General features: G+C 36.6%; 2 protein-coding genes across 3 annotated transcripts; both read left to right on the top strand.

Annotated features, from left to right (window-relative positions):
• Window positions 1-202: 202 nt before the first annotated feature.
• LOC117930735 lies at window positions 203-5,496 on the top strand. The gene is made up of 7 exons (XM_034851404.1): window positions 203-580; window positions 1,691-2,362; window positions 2,816-3,500; window positions 3,577-3,677; window positions 3,767-3,856; window positions 3,942-4,069; window positions 4,972-5,496. Exons 2-7 carry the CDS (start codon window positions 1,706-1,708, stop codon window positions 5,114-5,116), a joined length of 1,806 nt encoding a protein of 601 aa, XP_034707295.1. The 5' UTR covers window positions 203-580; window positions 1,691-1,705; the 3' UTR covers window positions 5,117-5,496.
• Window positions 5,497-6,294: 798 nt separating this feature from the next.
• On the top strand, window positions 6,295-13,682 carry LOC117931365 (RNA polymerase II-associated protein 3). 2 transcript variants are annotated; one of them, XM_034852334.1, is made up of 12 exons: window positions 6,295-6,402; window positions 7,038-7,127; window positions 7,542-7,739; window positions 7,838-7,962; window positions 8,234-8,355; window positions 8,473-8,555; window positions 10,645-10,794; window positions 11,391-11,510; window positions 12,391-12,573; window positions 12,894-12,988; window positions 13,092-13,189; window positions 13,304-13,682. In XM_034852334.1, the coding sequence occupies exons 1-12, from the start codon at window positions 6,358-6,360 to the stop codon at window positions 13,405-13,407; spliced, it is 1,413 nt and encodes a 470-aa protein (XP_034708225.1). In that variant the 5' UTR covers window positions 6,295-6,357; the 3' UTR covers window positions 13,408-13,682. The 2 variants fall into 2 exon arrangements, with proteins under 2 accessions (XP_034708225.1, XP_034708224.1); XM_034852333.1 differs by having other exon boundaries at window positions 10,633-10,794.
• The last annotated feature ends 609 nt before the right edge of the window (window positions 13,683-14,291 follow it).

Below are 14,291 nucleotides of genomic sequence, written 5' to 3'. Positions count from 1 at the left end.
TACATTTTTCCTCAAATTTTTAGAAACCAAAAATGGTAAACTCAAGTATTAATCTTATTGTTTCATATTTAAATCTCTGTTTTTTTTAAGCTATCAGATATTTTCCGGAAAAAGAGAGAAAATAAGACCCTAATGGAAGCGGCTAATACAAACAAGGGGTGCATGGTAATGAGCTTGCACTCGCGCCTGCACCAAACGAAGGAAGGACCGAGGGCCTTTGGAAGGAAGAGAGAGAAATCTAGAGAGAGAGATGGGTACTTGGGGTAACCTCAATGTAGTAGGGTACATGGTGGTGACCCAACAAAACCACTGCAGCCGTGAAATTTTAGAGACGATGATGAAAATTTATCCCACCTCTTCTCTCTTTTTCTCTTCCTTTTCGTCTAACCTTAACCCTAACCCTAACCTTAACCCCGTGGTCCTCGCTCCAAACATGCTGCAGCATCTGGCTACGGATCGAGCATATACCCAATTGAAGCCATTTGAGTAACTCCTCCAGAGCTTTCTCTCTCTCTCTCTCTCTTTGGTTTCCAGCTTTGTCTCTCGAGGGTTTGGGAATTTTTGGTCAAGACCCAGAAAGGTAATTCGGTGTTTTTGGTCTGCCTGCTGCATTTTCTGATGATCTTGTAAGGTTTTCTGATGTTGGTGTTTCGATTTTATGTGTTTTGTGAGGTGTTTGTACTTGGGTTTTCTTCAAAATCGCTTCTTGTTCTGATGGGTCTGTGGTGGATGCATGGTTGGAGTGTGTTATTTCTTTGTTTTTGTTCTCTGATTTGTTTTTTATATGAAGATTTCTGATGTGGGTAATTGGGCTTTCTTAAAAATTTGTTTTTTCCCATTGTTCTCCTCTGGTGTGATCCGTTGCCCTGTTTTTCTTTGTGGATTAATGTAGTTTTGGGTGCTTGAATTGGATATGATCTAATTTTCGCTGTTTTGGTGGGTAAATTGATTTGGCTCCTTGGGATCTCCGGAAGAAAAAGGGAAAGATGAGGGTAATGCTGAAGATTACTTACAAGTTGATTCCTCTCTGATTCTATTTAATAATTTTTCTTCAATTCCCTCTCATCATTCCAAAACCCAAAAGGAGTTGAAGCTTCACCATTTTTTAGGTTCATCTCTTATCTGCTCGTTTCTATTTTACCTCTTCCATAGGTTGATGTGATGTTGATCATATGTATTTGAATTTATTATGATTTCTTGAGAAAGGTTTGGTTTTCATCTAGGGTTTATCTTTGATCTTTCATTATTGCCCCTTGTGGTTGTTTGTTTTGACTCAGTAATGGCTTTTTTTGGGTTTGTGTGTTTGTACCAATGTGTTGCAGTGTTCTTGGAAGGAACTATGGCGATGATTTTTTGTTTATATGCATCTCCTTTCAATTATAATGTGCTAGCATTGCTTTGTTTTCATGTAATTGTTCATTTTTCATTTTCCATGTAGTTGCTACTTCAGTCATATGATGTAGATCTGGAGAAATTCTACCTTTGGATATTGCAGCTAGTGCTGAGTTCGATTTTTGCATTTTTAGTTATTTTTTTGGCTTTAAAATGTGGCTATATCTTGGTTTTGATTATTGTGACCAATGTAAATTTCTGAGTTGTTTCACTCTTACTCTTTGTAGCCCCATTGCCATATGCTCGAATGTGCTTCTAACAATTTAATCTACCATTCTGTTTTGGGAATCAATGGCAGCATTTTTATACCACTATGGAAGGTTTTGGAGGTTTTGGATTCAATGGTATTGGCAGCACTGCAAGGAAGAGAAGGAGTAATACATCTCGGCGTCCTCGGAATGAGTCACAGTCATTTTCTGATTATCGAGATGTTTCATCATGGTCATCAACACCACCTTCTGATCATATGAGCAAAGTATCAAGTGATGAGAATACTGGTTATGTCTCATCTTCACGGAATAAAGAACTCAATCAATGTAGTTCAAAGGCTTCATCTGTTAATGTCACAGGTGAAACCACCCAGAAGATGTTCAAGAATGAAGATGGAGGATTTGGAGAATCAAATGAAGCTTCCATCAATGGTTCTTTTCAAGGCCTTACTGAGCAGAGGCATAGTGGGTCTGATTCCAAAAGGTGCAGTGAAGGGGTCCTTGCCCCAGCTAATTGGAAAATTAGAGATACACACACAAGTGGAATGATAAGTGGTACTTGTGATTCTGGGCCAGAGGCAGTTGTAGATGGACTAGGAAATGAGAATAAACTGAAAAAAGTAAAGCTTAAGGTTGGTGGTGTAACACATACCATTCATGCCAAGTCCACATCAGATGGTGCTTCTGTTGGTGGGTCTTCTTCTACAAAGTCTTCACGCGCTTCGGATGCTCCTCGGCAGAGGCAGAAGTTGATTCTTCAGGTATTCTCAATTCCCCTTGTGCATTTCTGATATGGCTCAGTTCAGTGGCTCCATACTGGTGGGGCCAAGTTAAACATATGTGCTCTTTTATCTAAGCCTTATTCGAGTGGGGAGAGATCACTAACCCTTTTTTAATAGGCTAGGAGAAATCACTACTCTTGTAATTACCATCTTTCATAGTGGAATGTGGATCATCCAATGTAACAGATGAGATGACTGAGTGGATGGTTAATCCAAATTTTGTCAAATTAGATAATGCTAGCCAGCTCAAAGATTGATTTTGAATTTGAGCATTTTTTTTGCTGCCCAGTAGATTATTCAATATAATTGTTCTTTTGGAATATTGTTTGGGCTCTTTTAAATGAATGTTACCATTGTCATATGCCTATCTTTGTTGTTGATGAATTTTATAATCCTACTGGGTCTTTCTATATACATTTATTTGCGTTGCAGGATGATTCAGATGACGATAATTCACCTCCACCAGTCAAAGGAAGTGGCTTGCGAGGGGTTCCATGGAAGGATTTCTCTAGAAGTGGTTTTAGTGTGGCGAAAGGGGATTCTTTGAAGGGCAAGATGCCTGAAGAAGGCTTCTCTATGAAGCAAGCAGGCAAGTACGAGCCTGTTCGTAAGAGCAAGCGGGTTCCTAAGAAGCGCGTATTAGATGGAGCGGAAGATGATGAAGATAATGACGAAGAGATTAAATACCTGGAAAAACTCAAAACATCCAAGGTTAGCACTGATTATGGTGCAGAGTATGAAGACGAGGAGGAGGATGGAGGCAGGAAACAACGGAAGATATCAAGAGTATTGAAGAGAAATGGGAATGGCCAGTACAATGTTGATGTGGGAGATTTTGGCTCATCGAAAGGAAGCAAAGAGAGTAAGAAATCCAGGTCAGGGAGAGCATATGAAGACATCGACTATATGGAAGAGGAAGAGGCACTTTCTGATGGTGAGCCTGAAACTAAGAAGAAGAAATTAAGGAAGGAGTTTGTGGATTCATCAGGGGATTCTAAGAGGGAAATGGCAGTCACTACACGTCAGCGGGCCCTTCAAACTAGCAAAGACATCTCTGCCAGTATTGGTGTAAATTTTATAGAGTTCCCAAATGGATTGCCTCCTGCCCCACCTAGAAGTGAGCATTACTTGCTAGATGGCATCTAATTTTAGTTATTTTAATACTTCATATCTAATAGTGTTGTTGCTGACAGAACAAAAGGAGAAACTCACTGAAGTGGAGCAGCAACTGAAGAAAGCCGAAGCTGCTCAGAGACGCAGAATGCAAGTTGAGAAGGCAGCTAGGGAATCTGAGGTTTGCCCTTTTTTTTAAAAAAAAATTATCATACTTTATTAGATTGCCTTGTAATAGCCTAGATGTTGAAAGAGAATTGAATATTATAGGCCGAGGCTATTAGAAAGATACTGGGCCAAGATTCCAGTAGGAAGAAGCGAGAAGAGAAGATCAAGAAACGGCAAGAGGAATTGGCACAGGTATCAACTGGTGCACAAAGAGCTTCTTTATTTCTTTCCTCTATGATGAATCTTTTCTTTCCAGTACTGACCTACTTCAATGCAGGAGAGAGCGGCCAATGCTTTGACAATTTCGGCAAACACTGTCAGATGGGTCATGGGTCCTACAGGCACAACCGTCACATTCCCTAATGAGATGGGCCTTCCAAGTATATTTGAACCCAAGCTGAGCAGGTATAAATCTGCATTTTGCAATTTGAAAGTTATATTTTAGATAGCATCTGAAACTTCAAACCTTCAATTTCTATTTGCAACTTGTGGGTTGCCTATGCAATTATGTTGTTTAAGCGATTCCCAAAGAATCTTGCTTCTATGTTGTGGTTGTTGAAGGTTGATCTTCGGCTCCAGGCACACCCCATAACCTTCCAATTAGGACTGTAACTTGGGTGGGTTGGATCGGGTTAATGGCTAACCCTCACTCAACTCAAATTAAAAACAATCAACTTGACTGCAACTCAACCCGACATCTAACCTTGAGCTACTCAAACCAAATCCAACTCAATCTCATTTTCTTTAACTCGGGTTGATTAGATTACACGCCAATTGGTCAAGTTGGTTGTGCTATATATAGTTTGAAATCTGCCTGCAATGCTTTTTTCTATATGTTCATACCAAAATTTAAATAGTAAATGAGATAAACCTTCAGGATAATAACAAAAAATGAAAATAAATTTATATATAAAAATGAACATAACATTTTTTTTTCCTTAAAAAATCTAAAAAGTTAATAAATAAAATGGCTATTACTATATATGATAATATAAATTATAAATATTATTTAAAGAAAATATTAAATCAGGTTTGTGTTGGACTCGGGTTATCTTTATCTTAGCACGAGTCTAACTCAAATTGAGTTCAGGTTGAAAAAACTTGATCCAAACTTCAACTTGTATAAGAAATGATTGCCCAAGTCCATTCGAAAGTTGGTTGGTTTCAAGGTGGGTGATAAGCCGTTCAAGTTGCACTCCTTCCAATCATAGTAACACGGATCATGGAATAACACTGAGATTATCCTCTACTTTTCCTGCATATGATGTCTTTGCCTGATCTCTATGGTTGTTGTTGTGGATTTCCAGCTATCCTCCTCCCCGTGAAAAATGTGCTGGTCCATCATGCATGAACCCATACAAGTACCGGGACTCAAAGTCGAAACTTCCTCTGTGCAGCCTCCAATGCTACAGGGCACTCCATGCTAAGACACTGCCTCTCTCCGCCTGTTGAAGACGCCAACAAGGCGCCCTTCAAGCCATGGTGGCTGCTGCAAGTCCTGCTTCCTACGGTTTCTATATCTTGAAAATTACAGAGAAACGATTCAAACTTTATAATTATCTCTCAGCATTGAGACCTGTACAAAGTTTTTGATTCACTGCCTAAATACATAAATTGCAGCCTTGATGTCGTCAACTTGGGTACCTCAAATATATCAAATGTAACTGATGTGGTGATTCTAGCTGTACTTTCAAGCGACATAGCAATCTTGCCTTTGGCCATTTTTGTATAGAGCAAATTCTGCCTTTTGTGACTTTGACTTGTAAATTCTGTCAAAAGTGTGTTAAAAACATTCTTATTCATAACTATTTTAATTAGTACCACTTTCATTAGAGGCATTTGGAGCAGGTTTGGATGTGTTTTTTTTTTTTTTTTAAATAATAAATTTTATATAAAATGTAATAATTATTATAAAAAATTTGTAAAGAGATTTAAGAGCATAAGGTAGTTTTTCCATTTTTGTATAAAGGATTCTATTTAAAAAAAAAATAATGCCACCTTAATGTTTGGTTACAAACTTTGCTTTATTTAACCCTTGTTATTTTCATTAAGAGTGCATTTGGTAGTATTTTTATTCAATTGTGTAATCTTGTGGGTTAAAAAAGGTTGTCTAGAGAGCGTCTAAACACCACATATGAGCAAAAATTTGGAACTTCTTGCAATTTGATCGTGTTTTTATTCAAATTGTTTTTAATGAAAGTGTTTTCTTTAAGAGTTTCTTTGAGATAATCATTTGTCAAGTGTTTTTTCAGAACAAATTTCATTTGATTTTCATCCTATTTTTACTCTAAAACATAAAAAATGAAACTATTTTTCACAATTGAGTTTTCAAACAAAATTTTTACTATTTTTAAAAACTATTTTCAAAAATTAATTTCTAAGAATTATTTTTAAAAATATATTAGTAAAGAAATCCTTATTTTCAAGACATCATATCTATATTACTATTAGGCTATTTGTTGAAATAGATTGTATATATGATATAGGTTTGGACTTGGGCCCACGAACAAGTCATTCATCCCATGAAGTCAATATTGGGCTTCGGCCTGGGCTCGGCCCATTATACTTTTCTCATGCTTAATGTAGCATATATATATTTATATATTTTATTTTTTCTAACTGAAGCGATTAAGGCACTGCCATCGTTACCGCCGATTGTAGAAGGTCGTCGCCGGTGCTGGCGGAGTGTGTCAATGGCGACTAGGTTTCCGAGCAAGCACGCCCGTGATCAAGCTCTGGTACCTTCCTCTTCTCGTCATTTGTGTTAGTCTTCATATCTTAAACTGTTCAGGGGCTAACCCTTTGGATTGATTCGCCGGTTTAGGGTTTTTGGTATTCATTGCCACTCGAAATTTATGAGCTTTTATCTTGAATTTTGAAAATTTGGAATAAAATTGTATTTTTATATGTGTGATTCTATATTTCAAGCATTTATAGTGTGTTTTGTATGGTTTGTTTTACTTTGAAGGATTGTTTGGTTGCTGAGAAAGCGTGGAAATTAAAATCTAAGAAAATGAAATCATTTTATCTGCTATATTGAAGTTTCAAGCTTTGTTGGTTATCTAATGCCCGTTTGGTTGCTGAGAAAACTTTGGACAAGTACGGAATTTAAAGTTCTTAAGGAAAAAAAAAGCGACTTGAATTTCCGTGGGATTTTCTAACGGATAAAGGAAAGGAAAATGCTGAATTTGTATGAGAATGGAAAGTTTTTAAGTAATTTTCAACATTTTCCTATAATTGTCTTTCTTTTTTCTATGAAATATCACAGCACCTACAGTTTACATTAAAAGCAAACATGAGTATAAATGATTTATGGAAATGTAGACTTCATATTTCTTGTTTAGCTGAATTTTGGTGTTGTTCTGACCTTCAGGATTTCCAAGGATTTTTGACTGACTTGCAAGATTGGGAACTTTCTCTCAAGGAGAAAGACAAGAAAATGAAAGCGCAGGCTGAGGAAAAGGTGACTTTGGTCCTGTTTAAACCTTAATCATGTAATATTTTTTGCAAGACTCACATTTGTAAATCAGAAGTGGGTATGCAGAAAATTTAGTTGATTGTGAAGATGACTATTGAATATTAATCAGTTTTCCTTCTATCTCATATGTTCGTTCATCAGTTTCTCATTTACTTAAGCAGTCACACATGCAAATTGTAACTTTCATATTCGATATGTTTCCTGGATGTCATTTACAATTTACATAGATGTAAGGATTCTTTTTCATTAAGTTGTGCATCTTAGAAAGTCCTTACATTATAATTAAGATGCATTATGTTTATAAATATATGTCCTTCTTGTTTCCAGTAGGCTGTTATCTGCTCTTGGGTCAATGTTTCAAGACTTCAATTTCTTATAGTAAGAGATATCTGGTTACAGGATGTCCCTAGAGCAACAGGAAATGTGAAGCACTCTAGTAAACTTTCTAGCAGTCCTGGAGTTGGCTTGAGACTAGGCCAATCAAGAAGTGACACAAGACAACACGAGTACTCTAGAAATCATGATGCCATTAGCTGTATATCAAGTAGTTTCATGACTGAAGAGAGCTTGCCTGATGCTGCTTCTGAGAAAGAACTGGTATGATTTTTCTTGTGAATATTTTTTATTTGTGATTGCGGCTGTACCACAGCTAGGTCAAGCTGGATGCTAAGTCTGCAATCTATCACACCTTTCAGGGCAACGAGTATTTTAAGCAGAGGAAATTTAAGGAAGCAATTGACTGCTACTCAAGAAGTATTGCCTTATTACCAACAGCTGTGGCTTATGCAAATAGGGCAATGGCCTATATCAAAATCAAGAGGCAAGTTTGATAAGGCACACATTGCTATATTTAAGAAACATGCTGTGGATGGAATATTCTCCCAAGTCAAAATTTTCTTATGCTTATGAAATTTTATACTTGCTCATTTCCCGATTATCAGAAACAGAAACCTTCAGGGTCTTTATGTTTCTGTTTGTGTTTATATGCATTGATTTAACAGCCAAAGATGGTAATGCTTGCTATTGATCCATATGAGACCTGAAATATTGGTGTTTTTATTTTTATTTTTTTCCTTTTTCTTGTCAATTAGATTCCAAGAAGCTGAAGATGACTGTACGGAGGCCTTAAATTTAGATGATCGCTACATAAAGGCGTACTCACGCCGAGCAACAGCCAGAAAAGAACTTGGGAAATTTAAAGAAGCCACTGAGGGTATATTACACTCTGAAATATATCTTATTATTTTGGAATTGTTATAGATATGCTTCCTTTTCTGATCATTTTGGTAATGTTGATTTGTCTGATGATAATAAATATAGCTAACTGCAGATGCTGAATTTGCCCTGCGGTTGGAACCTCAGAACCAAGAAATCAAGAAACAGTATGCTGAGGCCAAATCTTTGTATGAGAAGGTGAAATTTTTACCATTTAGCTTCCCATGTTGTTACTTTTAGTTTTTGACATTATACCTATTTGTAGGCCTCTTTCAGGAATATTAATGTGCATGTAGACATTATTCTTATAAGATGTTGTGCATATCCTGAAACACTGAGACTCATTTCAAAATTTGTGAATTCTTGATCAAAAATTGTGATTAGATATTTGAATCAGTCCATTGAAAAAGATCTCTTTCCTCCTCTACGTGTGTTAGGACTGTTGATAAAGCTCTCTTTCTCTCTCTTCCTCTCCTAAAGGTAGGCCCTTTCTAAGTGATCCGAGATCAAGCTATACTAAGCTTTGATGGGGCTCTTGAACTGATGAAATGTTATTTGTATTTCTGGGATCTCATTTGATTCTTCACTCCCATCCCAACTTCTTTATTGATAGCAAGATATATTAGTAGCTGTCTTTTTAGTTAGTCTCATTGAAATGCCCTCCACTTCCTATGTATTGACAAGATTCAGTTTCATTTCATGTAACTACAATTGCATAAATTGGTTGGGAAACATGTCTTGGCTAGTCTCCTTAAAGGTAGGGTTAATGATGCAGGAAAAACATTCATCTGACACTGAAAAAAGTAACGATAAAAATGTAAAGATTATTAAGTGATTATGTCAGTAGTAAGGGACCCAGTTAGATCACTAAAGCTATTGGTTTGAATTAAGTTGTGGAGATTGTGATACAATCTTTAACTTCATTCTTCTACTAGAAGACAGAATTTATTATTCCAGGTGATGTGATGGAGTTAATTTTTCAACTTAGGACCTCACTTTGTGTAGATCAAGACCTTCTATTTCAAGTTGTACACTGCAGTTGATCTACTTATGTAATTCATGAAGCCTATCAGGTGATCATCAATTATTCTGAAGAATACCCCTTCTGAAGAATATGCCTATTTCTCTAGTGTCACTAATGTCACTCAATTCATTTGATACGTCCACAAATACATGTCAAGTAGTTCTCTTAATAATTTGGTGATCCATTCCAATGGGTCCTCCTTTTTAAGTTGGCTTTCATTTTGTCTGCTATAATACCTGGAGAGATGATCCATGCTCATGGGTCCTCTTTTAAGTTAGCTTTCATTTATATAAATATGATACCTGGACTCTCAAACTTTGTCCAACATACCTGTGTTAATACAACACATGGGTGTGAGTGTAGGATCCTTATTGGAGAGTTCTACTTTGATTCAGATATGGCTGTTTGAAAGATGTCAAAATGGAGTTTGTTGGTAAGTAAACTTTTATAATAATATTTAGAGATGAGAAGAAAGGTGAGGATGAAAGAGAATAGAGATTTCTTATAAAAAATATCTTTGCTTTTGATTAATTTCAAATTGATTTTTTTTCCTTTTATTAGTTGTATCCAAGTGTTCTACCTGTGGAATCCCTATATCCTAAAATTTGTAAATGTGAAGGATCAAATGCCTAGACACATGCCAGTAACTGACACATGGGCCCAAAGTTGTGCCTTGTAGTTTATCAATGCTCAAATTTGCAACAAGGACATGGATGTAGAAAAGGATGATGGTGCTCAACTTAGAGACATGAAAACAAGGTGAACTGAAAGTTTACATGACTTATCAGCGCCCAAAGCTATTTAACTGCACATATGTTTTGTTTTGTCTAGCATGGCCACAAATGCTGAATTAAAAGTTCTTGTCACATAGCCATTCAGAATCCAAAACATACTAGGGTTTGGCAGTCATGACAATCTGATTAAATGCATATTGTTGCATGACCAATTTAAGATGTGGTTTATTAATTGGATACAAAGGTAGATTAAATGTGGTTGGATTAGAATAATCTAGAGAAGCTAGTGAAGAAGCAAGTGGGGAGAGATGAAGTTAGGCTTTGTTCCTGCACCTATTTTTGTTCTTTATTAGTGGATGTAGCTCCTATTAAATCAAGTAGGACAACCTTTTGTTTTTTGTTTTTCCCTCTTATCTTATCAATAGGATGATTATTAAAGGGTACTTGGTCTTGAATTGGTGTCTTTGTCACATCATTTCATTTTTTTGGAAGTTCATGAGGACCAACTTCTTTGCAGGAGATTCTTCAGAAGGCATCTGGAGCACTGAAAAGCTCTGTACAAGGACTGCAGAAAGTGGGAAAGTCAGTGGTGGAAGTGAATGCAGACACTCAGGGAGTACGTTCCATCTCAAGTAGTTCTCAAGGGGCAGGAGAGGCTGCAATTCAAGATCATTTCATGGTATCCAAGAGTGGAGTTATTCCCCCTCTTATTGTTGTTGTCTTTTATGGATCACTCCCCAAAAAAAGAAGAGAACAAAAAAAGTAGATCAGTCAATTCACATGATTAATTGAATGACTTCCTGTTATGGCTAATCAAGTTGCCTAAAATATGATGAAGAACTTGGCAGATAGGGAAAAGTGTACATAAGCTTACTTCCCTGTGCTTAATGTGTAGTTTTTGCCCCAATTCTATGTTATTATACTTTGTTGCTACAGCATTGCATGCCTAAAGGTTGGCGGTAGAATGATGGGAAGTTGTGCCAGTAACTCAAGTAATTATTTTTCTTCCAGGATTGGAATGAATTAACTAGATTTGATCAACACCTAAAAAAGACAAGGAGAAGGAGAGGCAGGGGAAGAAAAGATTTATCATGTGGATAAGGAAAATTGTTTTCTGTTGTGTCATAAAAATCTTTCCAATTGGAATTTCCTGGTTCTGTCTTTTTTCCACTTGAATTTAGGGAATAATGTATGGTCTGTTTGCAAAGTAGGCAATTTATTGCAGAATTGTATTTTCCTGAAATTAAATTCTGTTTACTGGGCACTGATGAACAGGTCCCAGCAAACACATCCACATCCATGGAGGAAACGGAAAATAAGGGAACTGGAAACAGAAGTAAAGAGAATGGTTATCTTGAAAATCCTGTTCAGAATTCTGGTTTGGAAGATGTTATGGTAAGATGATGTGATCCTTGCTTCACCATATGTATTGGTTGTGCTTCCATATTTATAAATGATCTATAAGGGGTGCAATTTTTCTTTAGTCTATTAAGAGTTTTAAGGTGGTATTTATCTGCAGCCTGTAGGATTACTTTTCCCCCTCCCATGTTGGAATAACAGGGATAAAAAGTTGAAAAATAAATAAATAAATCTGTGATATAGTATTCTGGCAGAAGGCTAAAAGACGTAAAACAGTTTTCTCCACCAGGAATACATTTTTCTCCAATTCCACCATAGAGTTACCACACATCTTCCCTTCATATGCCATCTACAATCCTGAGATCATTTCAACCCTGTCAAAATTTAGTCTAATATGTTGAAACAGACCTCTTGGTTTATAGATTTACCTATAATTTCCTACTGGTGCGGGGAAATCTTGTTGAGTTGGAGAATGGATTCTAATTCTGCCAAACAGACCATAAGCTTAGATAGACTTGCCTTTTCTTCTTCTTCTTTCTTTTGTTTTCTATTTTCAATTTTTGGTTGTTGTTTGAGGGGAGGCTGTTAGTTTTAGAGGGGCCTCTTGCAATTAATTTTTTTTAAAAAGAATTTTTGCTTCTTTGCACTTGAGAGAGAATTGGAAGGAAAGCAGCTTGTGTGTTGCAGTTTTCCCTTCATTCTTTATGCATTGTCTCCACCGCTTTCTTAGCTTAAGTCAGAGATTACACAATTCTGGCTTGTGGGAAGTTTTATCCTCATCACACCATCTTCAATTTTATGCTTTGACATCATCGATTCTGCACTTTCGAATTTGGTTTTGCTTGCTTTCTCCTTATATCTTCTTTTAGTCAGTTCATTTCTTCTTGACAATTTTCTCTCCATTAATCCTTCATAGAGTAATCACAAAACAGGCCAGCGAGAGATGAAGTCATCATTACAAGAGCTTGCTTCTCGGGCAGCTTCTCGAGCTATGGTTGAAGCTGCAAAAAATATCACAGCACCAAATTCAGCATATCAATTTGAGGTTTCTTGGCGAGGGCTTTTGGGTGATCATGCCCTACAGGCTTCCTATTTGAAGGTTTGCAATTCTCCTTGTGGTATAGTCATAAAGTGAATCATGTGTTAGATGTTCTAATATAGTAATTTAGATCTTCAAGTATGCATGAATAACATCTCAATCCATAAATGGTTGATGCACCGATTGGTCTTGTCTCTCAATTTAATGAGTACCAATTTGATTGACCAGCATAAACACTGTATAAGTCAAATTTAACTATTGACATCTTTTTTCCTGGATGATCGCTAGAAAACCAGTGCTTTGATTGTTAATAAATTTCTCATAAGCGTTTCAATTGGTTTGTTCACATTGGGACTCATTCTTTCTTCTTGTATGATTAGGCCATATCACCAAATGCATTACCACAGATATTCAAGAATGCGTTGTCTGCTCCTATACTAATTGACATTATAAAGTGCATTGCCACCTTTTTCATGTAAGTAGAGAAAATCTGTGCTCCTTTCTTTTTGTTGGATATTTGGTCTTCGCATCTGAACTTGATGGATGCCTAATGCTGTTCCTGTTTGTATCTTGTGCAGCACGGAAATGGACCTGGCCATCAAATTTTTAGACAATTTAACCAAAATTTCAAGATTTGACATGATCATCATGTGTCTTTCATCTACAGATAAAGCCGGTAAGTCTTTCATCTACACATGTTAAAATACGTATCACTGTTTAAATCTTGCGTGGACTTTATATTACATAGAAATTAGAAAACAGTTGAACTTATTTGGATTCTTCCCAACAGATCTACTCAAGATATGGGATGAAGTGTTCTGTAACAAGGCAACTCCATCTGGGTATGCAGACACACTTGGCAAACTGCGTCCAAGGTACTGCTTCAAACAGTGATGGATCTGCATCTTGAACAATGCCTTGAATTATCAAGTGTTTTTGTCTGTACAAACTTTCCTAGGTGTAAATCAGGTAACTTAAAAATTCTGGTTATCAACACTGCTTGGTGGGGTATCTCTGAAATATTTATCGAGTTTTAAAAAGAGTTCTTTTGCTTTGAGTTCCTTCACCAGATTTAGGTCGTGTTCTTTATTGTGAGATCCAACAAAAACACATCTGGAAAGGAGATCTTATCAATGATGGTACATCGAATAAAATCTTGGGTTATCGAATTGGATGGAGATTACTTCTGATCTTTAAGTTTTTGTTAGGTTTAAGTTAGGTGGATAGGAGACCCCAGCTCTAGTTGCTGTTGGTTGGGCTCATCATTTCTAAGATTTTAATACCCGGAGTTTCACATAAGAGTCGTCACCAAATTTGACATTTTCTGATAGAGAAATTCCATTGCGCTATCAAGATAATGTTGACACTTGTTTTTTAGTGGGATCAAATCATGTTGACCGGCAAAGTGCAAGTTTTTGTCAGCAATGAAGGATCGTAGAATTTGATGAAGTCACTTTCAACCCTTTGTGCCCTGAACTATTATTAGGAACATGCCCTTGAAATTCAACTGCCTCATCGTTTACGTTCTAATCTTCCTTCTTTCTGGGTGGTGGGTGAGGTTTCAGACCAGGTATGCAAAAGGTCAGCCAATTAGGTAGTGTGTTTTTTCATCCCTCAAGCTTTGATACTGACCTCTATGCCATTGTTAATATGGTGTACTTTGTAGGAGACAAATTAGATAGCCCCAATGTTGTATTTAGGTCACTGGTTCTGCCATTAGACAATGAACTATAGGTTATATTTGATTAATTTGATAAACAAAAGCAAGGAAAATAAAA

Source organism: Vitis riparia, chromosome 14 (genome assembly GCF_004353265.1).
Source record: "Vitis riparia cultivar Riparia Gloire de Montpellier isolate 1030 chromosome 14, EGFV_Vit.rip_1.0, whole genome shotgun sequence".
Classification (NCBI taxonomy): domain Eukaryota; kingdom Viridiplantae; phylum Streptophyta; class Magnoliopsida; order Vitales; family Vitaceae; genus Vitis; species Vitis riparia.
Note: the sequence above shows the minus strand (reverse complement) of the source record. Positions and strands in the feature narration are given on the sequence as shown.